This window comes from Nesoenas mayeri (genome assembly GCF_963082525.1).
Source record: "Nesoenas mayeri genome assembly, chromosome: 4".
NCBI classification, from domain to species: Eukaryota; Metazoa; Chordata; class Aves; order Columbiformes; family Columbidae; genus Nesoenas; species Nesoenas mayeri.
Genome location: NC_137540.1, coordinates 1,624,738 through 1,641,704, shown reverse-complemented (window position 1 = coordinate 1,641,704; position 16,967 = coordinate 1,624,738). Strand labels below are relative to the sequence as shown.

General features: G+C 40.3%; 1 protein-coding gene across 2 annotated transcripts in view; it reads left to right on the top strand.

Annotated features, from left to right (window-relative positions):
* The window catches only part of GRID2 (glutamate ionotropic receptor delta type subunit 2), a gene marked incomplete at its 5' end in the record, with an annotated part of 555,352 nt that overhangs the window by 328,160 nt on the left and 210,225 nt on the right, over nt 1–16,967 (top strand). For both annotated transcript variants that reach the window (XM_080344422.1, XM_080344421.1), the window contains one exon: nt 8,333–8,538. In XM_080344422.1, coding sequence (XP_080200548.1) covers nt 8,333–8,538 — 206 coding nt within the window. The remainder of the gene's footprint in view (nt 1–8,332; nt 8,539–16,967) is intronic.

The window sequence follows — 16,967 nt, the reverse complement described above, 5'->3', positions numbered from 1 at the left end:
TGTTATTGAGAATGCAGTTCAGACAGCACATCACTTTGTCCTTGATTTCTGGGTGAGAATCTCATCATGATATGACTTCTGTAACACAAATGACTGTCTGCATGGAATAAGTTTCACACCAGTAGCTCATTCAGTGACGCATCAGCCCCAGATGTGGCAGATACGACTTGTGGAAAACAAAGATGTGATTTGGGACAGCCAGCATGGCTTCACTAAGGGCAGATTGTGCCTGACGAGTGGCATTCCACACGGGCCGGTATCGAGACCAACGCTGTTTCACTTTAAACCTTTTAACACTTCTGCTATATGAATGCTGGAAGATTCAAGTCTAATTGAAGGTTCTTTACCAACAGAGCCAGTTAAACTCTTAAAAGGAATCAGTTCTTTCATTAAGTCATACCCAGCTGGGTGTTGAAGAAGTGATGTAGAAATGCATTTCTGTAGTAATTGGCATCCAAGTTTTTAACTTTTTTTGAAGTAAAATTGTAGGTAGCCTGACTATTCTAAGACAAAAGACACCTTGATAATAATAAAGTATTTTACTGCTCTTGACTTAGTTGAGTAACTAGTGAAAGATTTTAGTAAAGCTGTAGCCTCTTGTCAGCGGTAGAGCCAGGCTGGTAACAAACGTGATGGAAACACACAGGAACAGTTAATGAGTGAGGATATGAAAAGCCAGAAGATTGTAACTTGCACATACTTAGGTGATGTTGTTTGCATTTCATTTACCACAACTGCATCTTTGCCTTCAGTGTATAAATTCAGGTGAATTTGAGCAAATCAGAATGAGTTGATTTTTTTCCCCTCATCCCTGCACTTGGCTGCGATGATCTGGATCAAACTCCCAGTGAAAACAGTGCAGTCAGTCCCCTTGTATTCATTGTGGTTGGTTCCTTGAGGTAAAATAAGATTCAGAAAATTTCAAGTCATTTGCAGAGGAAAACAAAGGAGTCATTTGAGATCGGAATGTGTGCGCTCTGACAATGTAAGCGGAGTATTTGACCTGGAATCTCAGCATATTGTTGGTCAACAAGGCTCAAGCTTTTGTATTTCATGTCTTATTCTTCCCGCAGTTTACGGTTCACTGTATTTTCCAGGAATGCGTAGGTACTTTTCTGTAGTAGTAAATTCTTCATGAAGAAACCAAGAACGTAAATGTGAATTTTGCGCAATTTACAGTGTGGCTATTTCTGCATTTCAAAAATGAAAGGGAGGAAGTCTGGCTGTTCGAAAACGTATTTTTAACGTTCTGTTGGTGCCAAAGCAGACAGAAAGATTCTGCGCTTTATCTAGGAAGGACAGGGGAATAGGATTGTTTCTGGAGAATGAATTTTGTCTTATTTCCTATTCTCTTTAGTAGTCATGACAGTAGTATTTTAAAATCCATCTATATTTTATATTAAAAAAGAAAAAAAGTTCTACTCCACTTCTCTGTCCAAACCTCGTGTTTTCAACCTCATGTGCCTCTGATCTGCACCATCACTGTTGATTTTTGCGATATTTACTGATTCCAGGACTGAGATATCTTTACTTAACGTTCCTGCTAATAAATACTATGTATATTTAGCAATGGGTACACAGGGGTTTCAGAGTATTTGTGCACCAGGAGAGGATGGAGTTAGTGGTGCTTGTGGTGTTGTAAGAGGGGAGATTCCCAGTATCTCCTTTAAAACCAGCATAGAGTAAGTAATTCCATTGACACTTCCTTGCAAGCCCATTTTCCAGAAATGGTGCCCGGTGACAAAGATGTGCTCGAAACCATAACATTTTCAGATCATTTAAAGTTTTAATGCAAGTTTAATAAAGATTCATAAAAGAATCATGCTCTCTTTAATCGATTGCAAATGCTTATAATTACCCCGAGGCTGTTTTCAGCTGCCTGATGACTATAATATTCTCAAGTCAGTCTCCAGACAGTCTTAAAACTGTTTATTACTCATCTGGCTCTTTGCCAGCTTCCCGTGCTCATTTACTTCACTGTGCCTCAATAAACGTATAATTAATTCAAGCTTATTATTGATCTTTTTTTTTTTTTCCATTAGTATTTATTATGTCAACCAGATAAGGAAAGGAACATGTATTTTTCATCTGCATAACTTTAATGAGTCAATTATAGTGCAAGTCAGCAGCTGTTTGTGAGAACTTTGGTAACAACTTGCTTTTGCTGATTGACATTACCACTGGAAATTGAATATATATTTTGATTGACACTAAAATCATTCAACTTCTGAGATAACTGTTCTGTAAAATTTCTCTAGTGGAACAGTAGCCACGCTTCTGCTTTTTAATCATGGAGTAGTTGGGGAAATGCATTTCAGGAGCTATAAGTGAATATATAGAAAGGTAAGATAGGGTTTACCACTTGCCCATGTTGTTGCCTTTAAGGATAGAAAGGATAAAGTATATGAAGGTTTGGCCTGACAGCCGTCTGTGTTATTAAGTAAGGAAGACCAGATATTTTATTTTACCTAGAATTTGAGTGCTGAGGTTAAAATAAAACTGTAGATGTTCTCCTAAAATCTGCGTAATGGGTAATAGCTTTAAATGAGGTGATATCTCAAGGGTTTGCAGAGATACGAGATTTCTTTTGTACATGCACAGTCTGCAAGTATCAGAAGAACAGTTGACTTATTTTAAGAATATTTGAATACCTGAGATTTGTACTGATCTCCGTTACTGTTTGCCAAGTATTTCTCACCTCTCAACGCATTTTTTTTAGTATCTTCTCAGAAGTATTAAAATTAAGTTTGTAAACTGATATTTTGGCAGCTCAGTAGACGAACAATTATCAAACGAGGAAACTACTGAACAAAGTACTTTCCATATTGAATGGAAGAAACGATACCACCATTGGCAAAAAGGGCATGAGTTAGGTATAATAACATGGTAAATGTCAGGTAGTATCATAAAACTCTCAGACAGAAGTTCTATTTTCCATTTAACCAGTCAAGAAAAAGAGGAGGGGGAGAGACAGGAAAAAGCTAGAAAACATTTATTACATTATTTCAAAATCTTAGCTTATCAGCATCGCTTTCATAGGATTTAAGTATAATTTTTCAAGTTTGGTGTGATTTTTAACAAGAGAATAAGTGCTGCACACAAACAGCTCTAAGCTCTGAGCCATTATCATCTTTGGAGGCACAAGCCAAGGAAAACTTATTTCTTTGCAAGAGGTTGATTTACTCCTTGAAGCATTTTGGAAATCTCTAATGCAAACAGTGGTCAAAAGGAAATGGAATGAAGAGGTAGGAGGCGGGTTACACAGTCAGAAGTTATAGAATATATTCTGTATTGCCTTGTCATCCTCCTCAAGTGAGGGGTGATCACAATCTCACTCCCTTTCTATTTTTGAGAAGCCAAGGGAGCAGTTGATACTCTTAAGGATTAGTTCTAGCTTCAATTTTATTTATCTTTTTTATCCTTTTTTCCACCGCCCTCTTTCTTTCCAGTTAAAAAATGGAGAAACTCAAAGGGAAAATCTTGTGTCAATCACCAGTAGGATTGGAAACACAAGTCTTGCAGGAGACTGCAAAAGTTAATGTCTCAACATTAATTCAGCTACTTGAGACGATTGATTTTTCTTATTTAAAGGATAATCTCTAATAATTGATACATGACATGAAAAAATAAGTAGCTCATGTTAAAGACATTTTGGGTGATCCTTTAAAATAAGGATTACGTAGACATTGCGGTAGTGCTGCAGATGATCTTGAGTTTCCTTATAACGAGTTTGAAGTACTGCTCTACTGTCTGAAGCTGGATCACCCGGCTGAATTAGTTCAGGTAACTGCTCCTTTGCAGCTCCCAAATACTAATATGACTGAATTATGTGGATTTGTTTGTTTTTTTACTTTGGAGGTTCACTGAAGTACATATAAGCTGGCTAAGGAGAGGGAATCCCGCTGCTGGGCATGCGGGATGAAGGACTGGTATTGAATCATTGTGCTGAATTGTTGTTTTCTTCCGTCTACATCTTAACCATATTAATAAATATCAACACCTGCACAGGAATGTGAACACTTTGCTCAAGGCTTTAAGCGGGACAGTGCCTGGAGCTGCACATCTCCCTGGTGTGCTACGCGTTTCCATCATTAATAGTTACCGTCATTGTGTAAGGAGGAACCACTGTGCTAGACTTAGAAAGCTTTCTTAATAGGAATTAGAACAGTGTCATTTGTTACACAATGGCTTTTCTCATTGACTGGACAAGTAGAGCGGTCTTTTCTGTAAATCAGACAGCAAATATTTATGATGGGTGTGTTCATTACTGCAACAGCTGGATCAGTTGGTATTTATCATCTGGGTGCTATGAGGAGAATATTCTCGAATCTAAAATGGTATCAGAGGGAGGATGATATAACAACTGTAAACCAGGTTTGAGATAACAAGGCGCTCACTCAGCAGTTTGGTTATTCAGGTCGAATACAATGACAGGTGGATGGATTAATTAATTACCATTGGTGAATAGCGCCATCTTTCTCTTCTCGTGCTCATAGCATGATATGATTTTGTTTTTTTTTTCAGGAACTTTGCATCTACCTCTAACTTGTAGATTTCTCATTTTTAATAAGGGTGTAAGAGGTACTTAGCATGTGACTTGTTTATTTTGTACAGCTTCTAAAATCTTCCGTGCATATATGAACACATACTGGTTTTCCTGTCTGAGATGCTTGAACTGTAGCATATTGTTTTCTAGGATTATCCTGATCATCAGAATTCCCCAAGATGTTTTAGGGACTTGCTCCCTCTGAAACTATTGCTCGGCATAGAATCAGAGATGCTGAAGGAATGTTACAGAGGGCCGGAGAGAATAAACTAAGAGAAACATCTGATCCAGTGACAAAAAAGCCTTTGTGGAAGGATCACTTTTTTAAAAATTTTTTTTAATATATATTAAGAATCAGGTCTTGCAAGTCTTATTATTATTATGCAAATCTTCGTATTCCATGTTTATCACACATACAGTGTAGAGACCCCAATGACAAGAGAGCAACAACTCATTTCCTCCTGTTATCTGTCATCAAGGGAATCTACGGACCTTATATCCTCCTTATTTCCCAACAACACTGGTTCCTTTTCCCTTTCACCTGGCTCCACACAAGTGTTTTATAGCATCATTAAATGGTGCTATTTGTATTGGATGAGGTCTGAGTGTTCCTGTTGGGTTGGTTATTTAAGGAGATTTAGGTATAGGACCTCTGAAATCAGCCATGCTTCTGGTTCAAAAGATAACGTTTAACGATGTTTCTTTCTGTTATGATTTCTAGCTTGGTTTAACCCTATGGCTGATGCTGAGTATCTGACTGCAGAATGGTCCGATGTTCTTGTGCACGTGTGTAGAGTAGAAGTGATGGTTGTACAGGGAAAAACCAGAAAACATAATACTAATAGTGACACTGAGCTGCGAGAGGAGATAGCAACGTTGGCTCTACCGTTGCTCTTTGTGTGGCAACCTTGGCTTCCATCACTAGGGAGGATAATTAATACTAGTGTTAATGGGCATCTCTTCTGCATTTCTGGAAATGACTGTGACTCATCTCATTTAAATAGAAAATAGAAATGCATCTCCTGGCTGGGCAACAGGTTGGCTGGCAAATTCAGGGCTAGAAACACCTGTGTTCCAGACCCCACCAGCCCCGTGTCAGGCAGCAGAGCCATCTGCGCCACAGGGCGCTTGCCAGATTTTGCTGCAGAAGGAACTGATCTATTAGGAAGCTGATTCCACAGCGCGGTGTGGATACGTGCCATTTGCAGACAATCCACGCAGGAAAGAGAATGCTGTCCATTCAGGAGCAGCATCTGTTCTTTGGCGTACGCCTGGAATATGATCATTGCTAGCGACTTGCTGCTGAAATATTGGAAGCCCCATGATTTAAAGAGCATTTAAATAGCAGGGTGTTTTAATGTGCTGTCTGCTGTTGCACAGCAGCAGGTGAGCATCACCAGTACCTCCGTGCTTCTACTGGGTAAACTGATGTGTAAGCAAAGTCTTGTAGCTATTTTTGTGTTGTATCGATGCCAAAGGCAGAATTAGTACAGAAGTTTTATGCCACCTTGTTCTGTATCTTTTCCATTAGAATGGTGCTGTTTTCCTAAAAGCATATCACACAGATTCTATATTTTGGCACAGTCACCCTAATAATTGTAGAACTGTGGGATAATACTGGACCTCTGTCCCTTTTGTCCCCTCATCTGATGAAGATTCAATATAATTGTTTCATTGTTTATGTTTGCAGATATTTGTGGCAGCAAACAAACCCATTTGATCCCATAATCTGGCTTCTGGGACAGCACAGGTTAGACAGAATATCAGCCAATAACGCCAGTGTGTTCATAAATTTGGGTCAAGTGACATTATGTTCTTGTTTTGAAAGGACAAATACAACTTTGGTTCCTGCTTACCCTGTTCTGGTGTCAGACAAGAAAATATGGATTTGTGCTATGGAATTCAAGTGTTTAAAAAGTTTTTCATAGCCTAAATAACTTTTTCCCCCAGTATTTTCATAGTGTATCCGGATCCCTTCTACACATGTTCCTTGTACTTTCCTCATTTTGACTCCGACTGGTCAGTTTTTTCCAGTTTTTTTTGTTGTTTTCAATTTTTCTGGATCACAGAATCCTGGAATGTCAGGGGTTGAAGGGCCCTGGAAAGCTCATCCAGTGCAATCCCCCCATGGAGCAGGAACACCCAGATGAGGTTACACAGGAAGGTGTCCAGGCGGGTTGGAATGTCTGCACAGAAGGAGACTCCACAACCCCCCTGGGCAGCCTGGGCCAGGCTCTGCCACCCTCACCGGGAACAAATTTCTTCTCAAATTTAAGTGGAACCTCCTGTGTTCCAGTTTGCACCCATTGCCCCTCGTCCTATCACTGGTTGTCACCAGCAGAGCCTGGCTCCATCCTCCTGACACTGCCCCTTTCCATATTGATCCCCAGGAATGAGTTCCCCCTCAGTGTCCTCTTGTCCAGCTCCAGAGCCCCAGCTCCCTCAGCCTTTCCTCACACGGGAGATGCTCCACTCCCTGCAGCGTCTTGGTGGCTGCGCTGGACTCTCTCCAGCAGTTCCCTGTCCTGCTGGAACTGAGGGGCCACAACTGGACACAAGATTCCAGGTGTGGTCTCCCCAGGGCAGAGCAGAGGGACAGGAGAACCTCTCTGACCTACTGACCACCCCCTTCTAACCCACCCCAGGTCCCATTGGCTTCCTGGCCACAAGGGCCCAGTGCTGGCTCATGGTCATCCTGCTGTCCCCAGGACCCCCAGGTCCCTTTTCCCCTGTGCTGCTCTCTAACAGGTCGTTCCCCAACTTATACTGGAACCTCGGGTTGAGTAACTCTCAGATACTTTAGAATGAAGGGGTTAAAGTGAAATTATTGTATTATTTGCATAAAAACTAGGAATATTTGTAGCAGTTCAAGTCTTGTTGCTTCTTAAATTGATATTTAAAGTGCCAAAAAAAAAAAAAAAAAAAAAAAAAAAACAAACCAAAACACACAACCTAACATCTCTGATTAGACTGAATTTAATTTTCCTGATTCAGATATTAAATAGAAACTGTAATTAGTATCTGATTCTCTTATGGAATTTTATTTTTAGGGCAAGCCTGTATTTTATTTACGTTTCAGCTGTTCTTCAAGTGTTTAGTGATCCTGGTATTTCATCAGTGTCCGAAGTTGGGCTGAGTGCCTAAAATAGCCTCAATGCCTAAAACGCCATTTCTGCCCAGGTCATGGTATTTTAGAACTCAGTTCACTGATCATGATAGTCTAAGACTAACCTTCTTGAGTTGGATTTGGGGCTGTTTATTCGTAAGCTGTTCTATGGTTATTTCTTTGTAATTTGAAGTATCATGTGGTGCCAGAGGAGGATGGTGATCTGTAATACTCTCTAGTTAGTACATCTCTGCTGGGGACAGAGTGTTATCTCTGTCCTAGAGACTGAACTTTGTTTTCCTTATGTTGCTGTTGTAGCCAAAAATACGCAGATCAAGGTGTGAATGTCTCAGCCTCATGTTTCCTTGATAGAGCTGCTAGACTTGTGTGGAACCCAGAACTTCTCAACTATCTTATTTTGCTATAATGTGAAGTCAAATACTTCAGAGTATTAATATTATTATATTAATATTTGTCAATTTGTTTTCTAATGGTTAGCTATGTGTGGCTGTTCTTTCTCCTGTTATAGTACTTTAAGAAATGCCATGGAATATTAAGTAAAAGCTTATAGGAGGTCTACCTGACACTGAATAAAACATTTCAGTGAGATGAATTGAACAGTTGTGTCTTTTTTCCCCACTTACAGATTAACGTCTTGTTTGGCTTTTGATTTTTCCCAGATATCCGGGGCATACAAGAGTTTCTGGACAAAATCTCTCAGCAGGGAATGGATGTAGCATTGCAAAAAGTAGAAAATAACATCAATAAAATGATCACAGGACTCTTTGCCACTATGCGAATAGAAGAACTGAACCGCTACCGGGATACTCTGAGACGGGCTATTCTTATCATGAACCCTTCGACGGCCAAATCATTCCTAACAGAGGTATGTGTTTGTCACTGGTAACTTGTTTTGTTGACCCAGATTGCAGCTGTTTGTCAAAGGATTTGGTTTATTTGACTTATAAAAACAATCAAATGAAACAAACAAAAATACCTCAACTCAAAATTTAAATATTCTCTCTTCAAAGATTGTCATGCGAGGGTGTTTTTTCATTCTCATAATTGTGCAGACACAACAGCTTAACTACATTCTGCATGAGCAAAAGCATTGAGGAATTATGCAGAAGAATTATCCCTCCAAGTTGTCTCTGCAGCTTGTGGATATTGTATTGCTATTTCCTTTCTTATTGTGTCTCTCACTAAAACATCTTTATGACTGACAGCGTAATTATTATTTAGATATCTACGATATGTGTTTGCAAATCAAATGTGTTTTCTCGATTGGCATTTCATTTTTTATGGATAATAATGTTCAATAATGATCTGTTATGTACTACTGAGTAAGTAGTAAGGTAATGGAATTTATAAAGGATTGGATCTGAAGGCAGAATTTAAGATGATAGGCCAAAGTGATGCTTATGTATTTAAACAAAACCTGCAAAGGACAGAATTTGCAAGGAGCTCCTCAGGATTTGGAGGCAGAACATTTACATATTGCATTGGACTGGGACATGTAATTTTTTAACATGTGTGTCATGGTTCTTTTTCCACAGCACTGTGCTGTTTCAAATGTGGATTTTACATGTATCTGTACTCTTCATCATCAACCTGTAGTTAAAAACAGATTTGTTTTCTGCTCCATAGAAATACAGTTTCTCCGCAATCATTTCTCTTTGGATCTATTTGCAACTTGCGTTACTTTTATACTTTCCTATTCCCTAGGTGTTCAGAAATTGAGCCTTAAAACCTAACTGCCTATGTAGTCTCAAGCGAATGCCTTTTAGGAATGCTAGAAGAAGCCTTTTTCTTTCCTTTTGCCTTTTATTTTCCTGTGGCCGGGCATTCTGCCGTCCTCATTACACGCCAGAGGTTGCTAATTCTGAGTGATGAGGGTTTGCTGCTCTCTCCACATGTCTGCGGTGCCTTACAAGATGTAATCAATTTGTGGGCGTGTTTTAGCATTGTTGTGCATTGTTTCCATCGCTCAAGTCACAAATGTTGTGTTTATCACTAAGTGGTATTGTAGGATATTTTACATTAGAAGCAGAAAGCAGCAGCGTTCAGGGCTCTGACTACAACAACTTGGCGAAACAAAACTTCTGCCTTGTTCCTAAAGGGAAACGCTCTTTTTAAATAATATACTTTCATTATCATTTATTTTTACACGCTCGAGCGTAGTAACAAAGTCATTGTCATCTTTTGTAGTTGCTGTGTGTGTTGTCAAGGAAGTAAACAGTTTATTTTAGAGTTTGCATTTGGGCGTTGGCCACTTAAAACTCAAAAACCACCAAAAACCAGCTAAACCAAACCCCCGATCCCCCTCCCATCCCCGAAACAAAAAATAACCCGACCAAATAAAAAATACTCCTGATGTTTCTCCTTTCTTGGAGACTAAGACTGTCAGGAAAGGTCATTTTCTTCTTTTAGGAGTGGGGTTCAAAGAGACTCTCACATCAGACACTATGTTACAGGTATTGCCAGCACAACAGCTTTTATTTATTATTTATTATTATTAATTATAGAGTACAAGGCGTGGCTGGTAACACTGACAGCAAGGTCCTCTTAATAGGAGGAGTCGCTCCAATAGGAGTTTGGTTACTGATGCACTTGATTTCTGTGGGTGGTGGGGAATGAACTGCACAAGTGCGCTCCAACACTCAGTGTCAGTGCAAGCGGAAAGTTTCTGAGATGGTTTTGCCGATAGATAACATAAACTGACATTTTGCAGTTGAACCGGCAGCTGCACTGTATAGGAAAACAAGTTATAAAGCCTTTGGGTTAAGATATTTCTATACAATTTGAGTGTGAACATGCTTATTCCAAAGACTGTGCCTTGTGTGTAATTAGCTTAACTTGGAAATTCAGTTTAACCCAGTGAATTTAGCGTGTAAACCTTATGAAGTTAGTAAGAATCAGCTGCGTATGCAGGAAAGAGGTTTTTTCTGGCCAGGAGATGCTCTTGGCTGCCTCTGTCCCCAGACCTCGCATAGTCTGTGATGCTTGGTCCCTTCTTAGATGAGCGATTTGGCTGCACTCCCTCATTGTTTAGCTGAGAAGAGGGTTCATTCACTCTGCAACAGCTGGAGCAAGCGGGGACCTGATTACTATGCAAGTAACAACTTTTCCAGGGTAAATAGACACTGGTCTGTGTAAATAGGCAGTCTGTACATTAGAGATTTCTCGTGGAAGAATTTCTCTTTGTTCTGACTCTTTGGAATTCTTATTTTTAATTAAGAACGTTCTTGGTGGGTGGGGTTTGGTCAGTTTTCTTGTTGTTGTGGTGTGTGTTTGTTTGTTCTTAAAGGAGCATTGCGTTTTTGTGTTAGATCCCTTATTTCTCACCAGCTTTTTGTATCTCGGGAGCTTGCAGAGAGGAGATCTATACTTACACACTCCAGAAGATGGAGATTAAGATGCAGGTATCACAGCACTTCTTACTGGCTAAAGGTTTAACATCAGCTTTCATGGTTACTGAAAAGCACCTCAGAACCAATCATCTTGTACAAAAATTGCTCTGCTAGTTGACAGCGTTGGTGACTGATATCAACTGCGTGCCGCTTTTCTGCTTTTTATTTTGAGTGTTTTGGGGTTTTTTTGCATCTTTCTGATTTGTGATGAACTTGCAGGATGTGAAAAGCCACCTAGGGGAAAAGGAATAGGATGTCCTTGCCAGCTCAGCACGAGAGAAAAATCCAGAGTCAAATGACAGAGAACAAAAGTAGAAGGAAGAAAAAAATCACCTGGTGCTTTAGCAAAAGAGCAGGGACTTCGTGGACCAAGGAAGTCTCAATCAGCATCTCAGCCTTGAAACCAGTCCTATGTTGAGCTCGTCTTGCAAAGCCAGGGCTTGTAAATCCAGGCGTGAGGAGGAATAGGCCAGGAAACTCAGGTTGCAGCAGAGATTCTGGAGGACAACAAAGCAACTTAGGGAAGCCAGGTGTCCCCAGCGGGGCCAAAATGCTGCCAGTACACCCTTGCTTATAGCTTTTCCTGTTTAGCTAAGGAAACTACTTTATCAGCTGTGTGCAGGAATCTGGATGTGGTGTTCTGTGCAAAGACTCCAGCAGCTGATAACGAGACTTTTCACATATAGAGGGAAATTATGCTGTTGTGAGGGCTTGACAGTTACAAACCATCAATGCAGTGAGCGTTGTCAGTTCCCAGAGTGGACAGAATGCTGCTCTTCAGCTCAGTGTACACTATATGTTTTGTATAATTAAAAATATGAGCTTTTTATTAGTCCAAAGGCTCTGTCCTGCAGTGAACTTGAAGCTACTGAGCAACTCGTAAGTTTCATTACAATTTCACAAGTGATTTCTCACAAATATTTATTAAAACTATAGTTAAAACTGTGTGTTTGAGAGAAATGAAGAGGAGCATTAGTGATAAAGTACTGAGTAGGAGATATATTATGTGCCTTATGGGACTCTCTTAATATTTGCTGTTGTGCAGACAACTCTTTGGTTATGCTTTCCTAGAAATACGTTTCTGTTACTCTCCATGGCTTTTACTGTCTGTCATTGACATTCTCTTCTTTGGGTTCTTACTGGATATGCTGTTTTCCACAATAAAGCAAATAACTGGGGTCTGACCTCCCATGACCCTTGAAGATGTATTATAATAGTTCTTTTCTTCTGCTGCTTGTTTTGTCTGTTCCCTGTCCTGCCTTCTTAAACTGCTCTCATAGTTGATTATGTTCTGTTGTTACACTAGCGGTTTTAATTGGATCTGATAGTCCTGGTTCCTGCTTATCTTTCCTCTCTGCTTTTCCAGCTTCACTATAAACATTTCTGTTGTGTTCCTCTTGAGAGACAAATGTCTTCCCATAGGGAGCAAATTGCTTCAGCCAGACAAACACAATAAATAAGTTTAAAAATAATAATAATGAAACCGACCTATTATATACACATTGGTAGAGACAGTCGGTGTATTAAAGTGTGTATTTTCCACAGAACTGAGGGAGGCTGATTCATGTAGGTGTTATAAAAGGCTCGATCTGAGCATCTGCAAAGCTAATACGCTGCCACCCAGATGAGTCTTTTGGAAATAAAATGAATAAAACGTCATCTAGGGAGGATTAACTTAAAGTGAAGGTAAGATCGGACACAACTCTAATTCGAGTCTTGCTTCCAAAGTCATGTTATCTGATGGGCAGAACTGTTCTGCCTCCTCCCTCCTCACTAGTAAATATATATGTGTGTGTATATATATATATATATGTATAGCAAGTGCATTAGTGCAAGTATAGCAAATGCATTAGCTAAACCTCCCTTTCCCTACAATATAACTGTTTTTCTAGCTGCCATGAGAATTTGGTGTTGAATGTTTCTGAGCCTGAAGTATAATTAATTGACTTGCAATCAATTAATATCTAAATCGTTTTGTCCGTCTGTTAGACTGAAATGAGGAGAACTAATAGTCATTATTTCTTCTATTTTAAATTTTTTCCCTGTGGCACTGATGAAACGATCTCATTAGTTTGCCCTAAAGTAAAGACAGAAGTATATACACTGTCTTTATAAAGACATGGAGTTTGCTTATGAAATTGGGCTCAGCAGGGTCTCCCATGTTTTTTTCAGCAGTTTTATTCTGACTGATGTTTCTGCTGCAGAAGCTTCAGTAATCTTCCTGTCAATCTAAATTATTTCTTTTGAAAATTGGTCAACCAAATTGGATAATTATCTGCAAATAGATGAACAGCACATTAATAAAAATGTGTAGTACACCATCAGAAACAATTGCTATAATGATGGGTACCTCAAACATCAGCTTTTGTGGGTGCTTCCTAATCAGCAGTGATGCTTTTGAGGATGGTTGTAAGATGATTTATTCTATTTTGGAAGTATTTAGCAGAATTTGTGGTCTCCACAGAGTATAAGAAGTTGTGTACTGCTGATATCAATAGCTGACTTTAGCTTTAGGCAATATTAGTTTCTCACTAGTTTCCCTAGTTAGGACTTGTATTATTTAGCTTATAAATGGTCCCAAAAGATTTTTTTGTTTGTCCTTGATGCTCTTGTTTCAAATGGAAAATTAATGACTGTGATTCATCTCAGAATTTCCATACATAAAATTAACAGCTGCTTCTGCTGATTGTGAGAATAGGTGTGAAAAGTATCACTTAGATTTTATAAAAACATGTTATCTGTTGGTTTCCTATGTCATCTCTGCCAAGGGCCCTATCTCCTGATGAGAACCCTGTGCTTTTTTGGAGGATTCACTCATATTATGTCTACTTACAAGTGACGGGACTGCGCTACTAAAGCTGACAAGAAAACCAAATTCTGCAATGAAAAAAAACAGAGACCTCTCTGATTTTGCTCATGGAAATGTTAATTACACAAGAACTAAAGAATGTATGTGTTAGACTAAACTGCTTTTGGGATGCTGGTAACACTAAACCTTCTGAGACCAGATGATCGTTCAAGGTCCATTCCAACCCAAACCATTCCGTGATCCTATAGTTTTCTGAAGCAAAGTCTGAGAAGTGATACCATACTCTGTACTGTTAGGCCTTCTGGAAACCAACTTCAGAACCACAGGGGATTATCTGAAGACAGATAAATATTTTTATCTTACAGAAGTTCCTATATTTCAGAGCAAATAAAAGAACGTGAAGCAGTAGGAATTTATACTGTCAGCACAAATTGATTTAAGAAGCAGTGGCTGGACATGAAAACACAAAGAGCAAAAACAAGAGGAAAAGGAAATTTGCAGGATGATACCATTTGCCTGCTGTGTTAAAAGAGGAAAGTGTGTTTTGTTTGGTCTTTTGTGCTTTATCTGGCTCCTGAGCCAGCATTCCTGAGGAGTTAGATGGACGCGAGTTCAGAAGTGATTAGATGGAGAGAGAGTTTTTTGTCAGCTTTCTTTAGGAATTCGGTAAATGAAGTGGCCATGAAGAGTGGTTCACATAAGAGATCCATTTAGTTATAAAGGCACCGGCGCAGGGGCTCCTTTGAACTCATCCTTGGGTAGCTGGAGATGGGCCACAAGCAGGGAAGGAGACTGATTCATAGAATCATGGAATGCTAGGGATTGGAAGGGACAAGGAAAGCTCATCCAGTGCAATCCCCCCATGGAGCAGGAACACCCAGATGAGGTTACACAGGAAGGTGTCCAGGCGGGTTGGAATGTCTGCACAGAAGGAGACTCTACAACCTCCCTGGGCAGCCTGGGCCAGGCTCTGCCACCCTCACGGGGAAGAAGTTTCTTCTCAAGTTCAAGTGGAACCTCTTATGTTCCAGCTTAAACCCATTACCCCTTGTCCTGCCATTGGTTGTCACTAAAAAGAACCTGGCTCCATCCTCCTGCCACTCACCCTTTGTATATTTATAAACATTCATAAGGTCACCCCTCAGTCTCCTCTTCTCCAAACTAAAGAGACCCAGCTCCCTCAATCTTTCCTCATAAGGGAGGTGCTCCACACCCTTAATCATCTTGGTTGCCCTACGCTGGACCCTCTCCAGCAGTTTCCTGTTCTTCTGGAACTGACGAGCCCAGAACTGGACACAAGATTCCAGGTGTGGTCTCCCCAGGGCAGAGCAGAGAGGCAGGAGAACCTCTCTGACCTACTGACCACCCCCTTCTAACCCACCCCAGGTACCATTGGCTTCCTGGCCACAAGGGCACAGTGCTGGCTCATGCTCATCCTGTTGTCCACCAGGACCTCCAGGTCCCTTTCCCCTACGCTGCTCTCTAATAGGTCATTCCCCAACTTACACTGGAACCTGGGGTTGCTCCTGCCCAGAAGCAATACTCTATATTTGCCCTTGTTATATTTCATTAAATTTTTCCCTGCCCAGCTCTCCAGCCTGTCCAGGTCACACTGGATGGCAGCACAGCTTCCAGTGTCACCACTCCTCCCAGCTTAGTGTCATCAGCAAACTTGCTGACAGTCACTCTATTCCCTAATCCAAGTCATTGATGAATATGTTGAATAATAGCGGCCCCAGCACTGCCCCCTGAGGCCCTGCACTAGATCCAGGCCTCAACTGGACTCTGCCCCATTGACCACGACTCTCTGGCTTCTTCCCTTCAGCCACTTCGCAGTCACCTCACTACCCCATGACTGACATGGTGTGACTGGACTCTGTGGGATTCCAGTGGAGAAAACCAAAATCCCACAGTTTACTACATGTGTTATTCACTGTTTTTACACTGAGCAAGAAGCTAGATGTGTTCTGAGGGAGGAAAAGGGAAAAAGGGGGAAGCGGATGATTCAAGCTTTCTTCATTTTCAATCAACCAATGATGAAAGCAGCTTCCCACAAGCTCTAATTGAAACAGACTTTTGAAAATAACATACTTGTCGTTTTGAGACGCTCTGAGGAATGAAAGCTTTTCACGTGTGATCTCCTTCAAACAGAGTTCATGTTTGATTTACCTGGATATGTATAAACAAAGCAAGATGACGCATCCTGAGAGCCCTTGTAGCTTTCAGAGATGGGTATATTTGTCAAAAATAAACACTCTAGCACTGAAATTTTCCTCTCTCGGGAGTTGGGGGGCTGTTGGGTCTACAGAGAGCACTGCAGCTGGGGCCATGGCGTCTCCAACCCCAGGTGATAACATGGGAGAGATGTATCTCGGGGAAACCTCATGGTGCTTTGGGTCAGAACTTTTCCAGGTGATTTGATGTCCTGTCAAGGCAAAATATAACTTCCCATCTCTTCCGCTGTTCAAATTGATGCGAGCTCTTCAAACCTGAGCTGTATAGTAGCTCCAGTCCCCTCCAGAGTGTGACTCAGAGTGTCAGTCTGGTGATAAACCATTCTGTGGTTTATAAAATGTTTGAGTCATTTTTGCCTTCTCAACGAAGGTCTGGTTTGGCGATTTAGCCTCAGCTGAAGTGAGATGGTAATCTGGAGGGTAGGTGGTGCATGCTCAGCTCTTTCTCAATGTCTCACACTCCCCAGCTGGTTAAAATGTCCACTTAAAATGAATAAGTTACAGCACAGCCCATATCCGCTGTTAATTCTTTGGCACATCCTCACGTTAGCAATGTAAATGTGGATCTGATTTGTCTAGCTTTGATTTATTTTTTTTTTTTAACAGTTTGCCTGAATTTTAGGAAGTGAAAATTAATAATTATAAAATAAAAACATGTTTTATTTATATCCTGGTTTACATATATTTGTGAAACACATACATAAGCCAAAAACTGTGCTTGTAGTGCAGAAATCATGCCAGCAGTACGCTGCTGTTGTAATCAATATTTAAGGAATAAAGCTCGTGGTTTCTGTTCTGTAAATTAGTTAAATATGGGGAAAAAAATGCATTGACTTCAAGAGCTGAGATCCTGAGTAAAGCC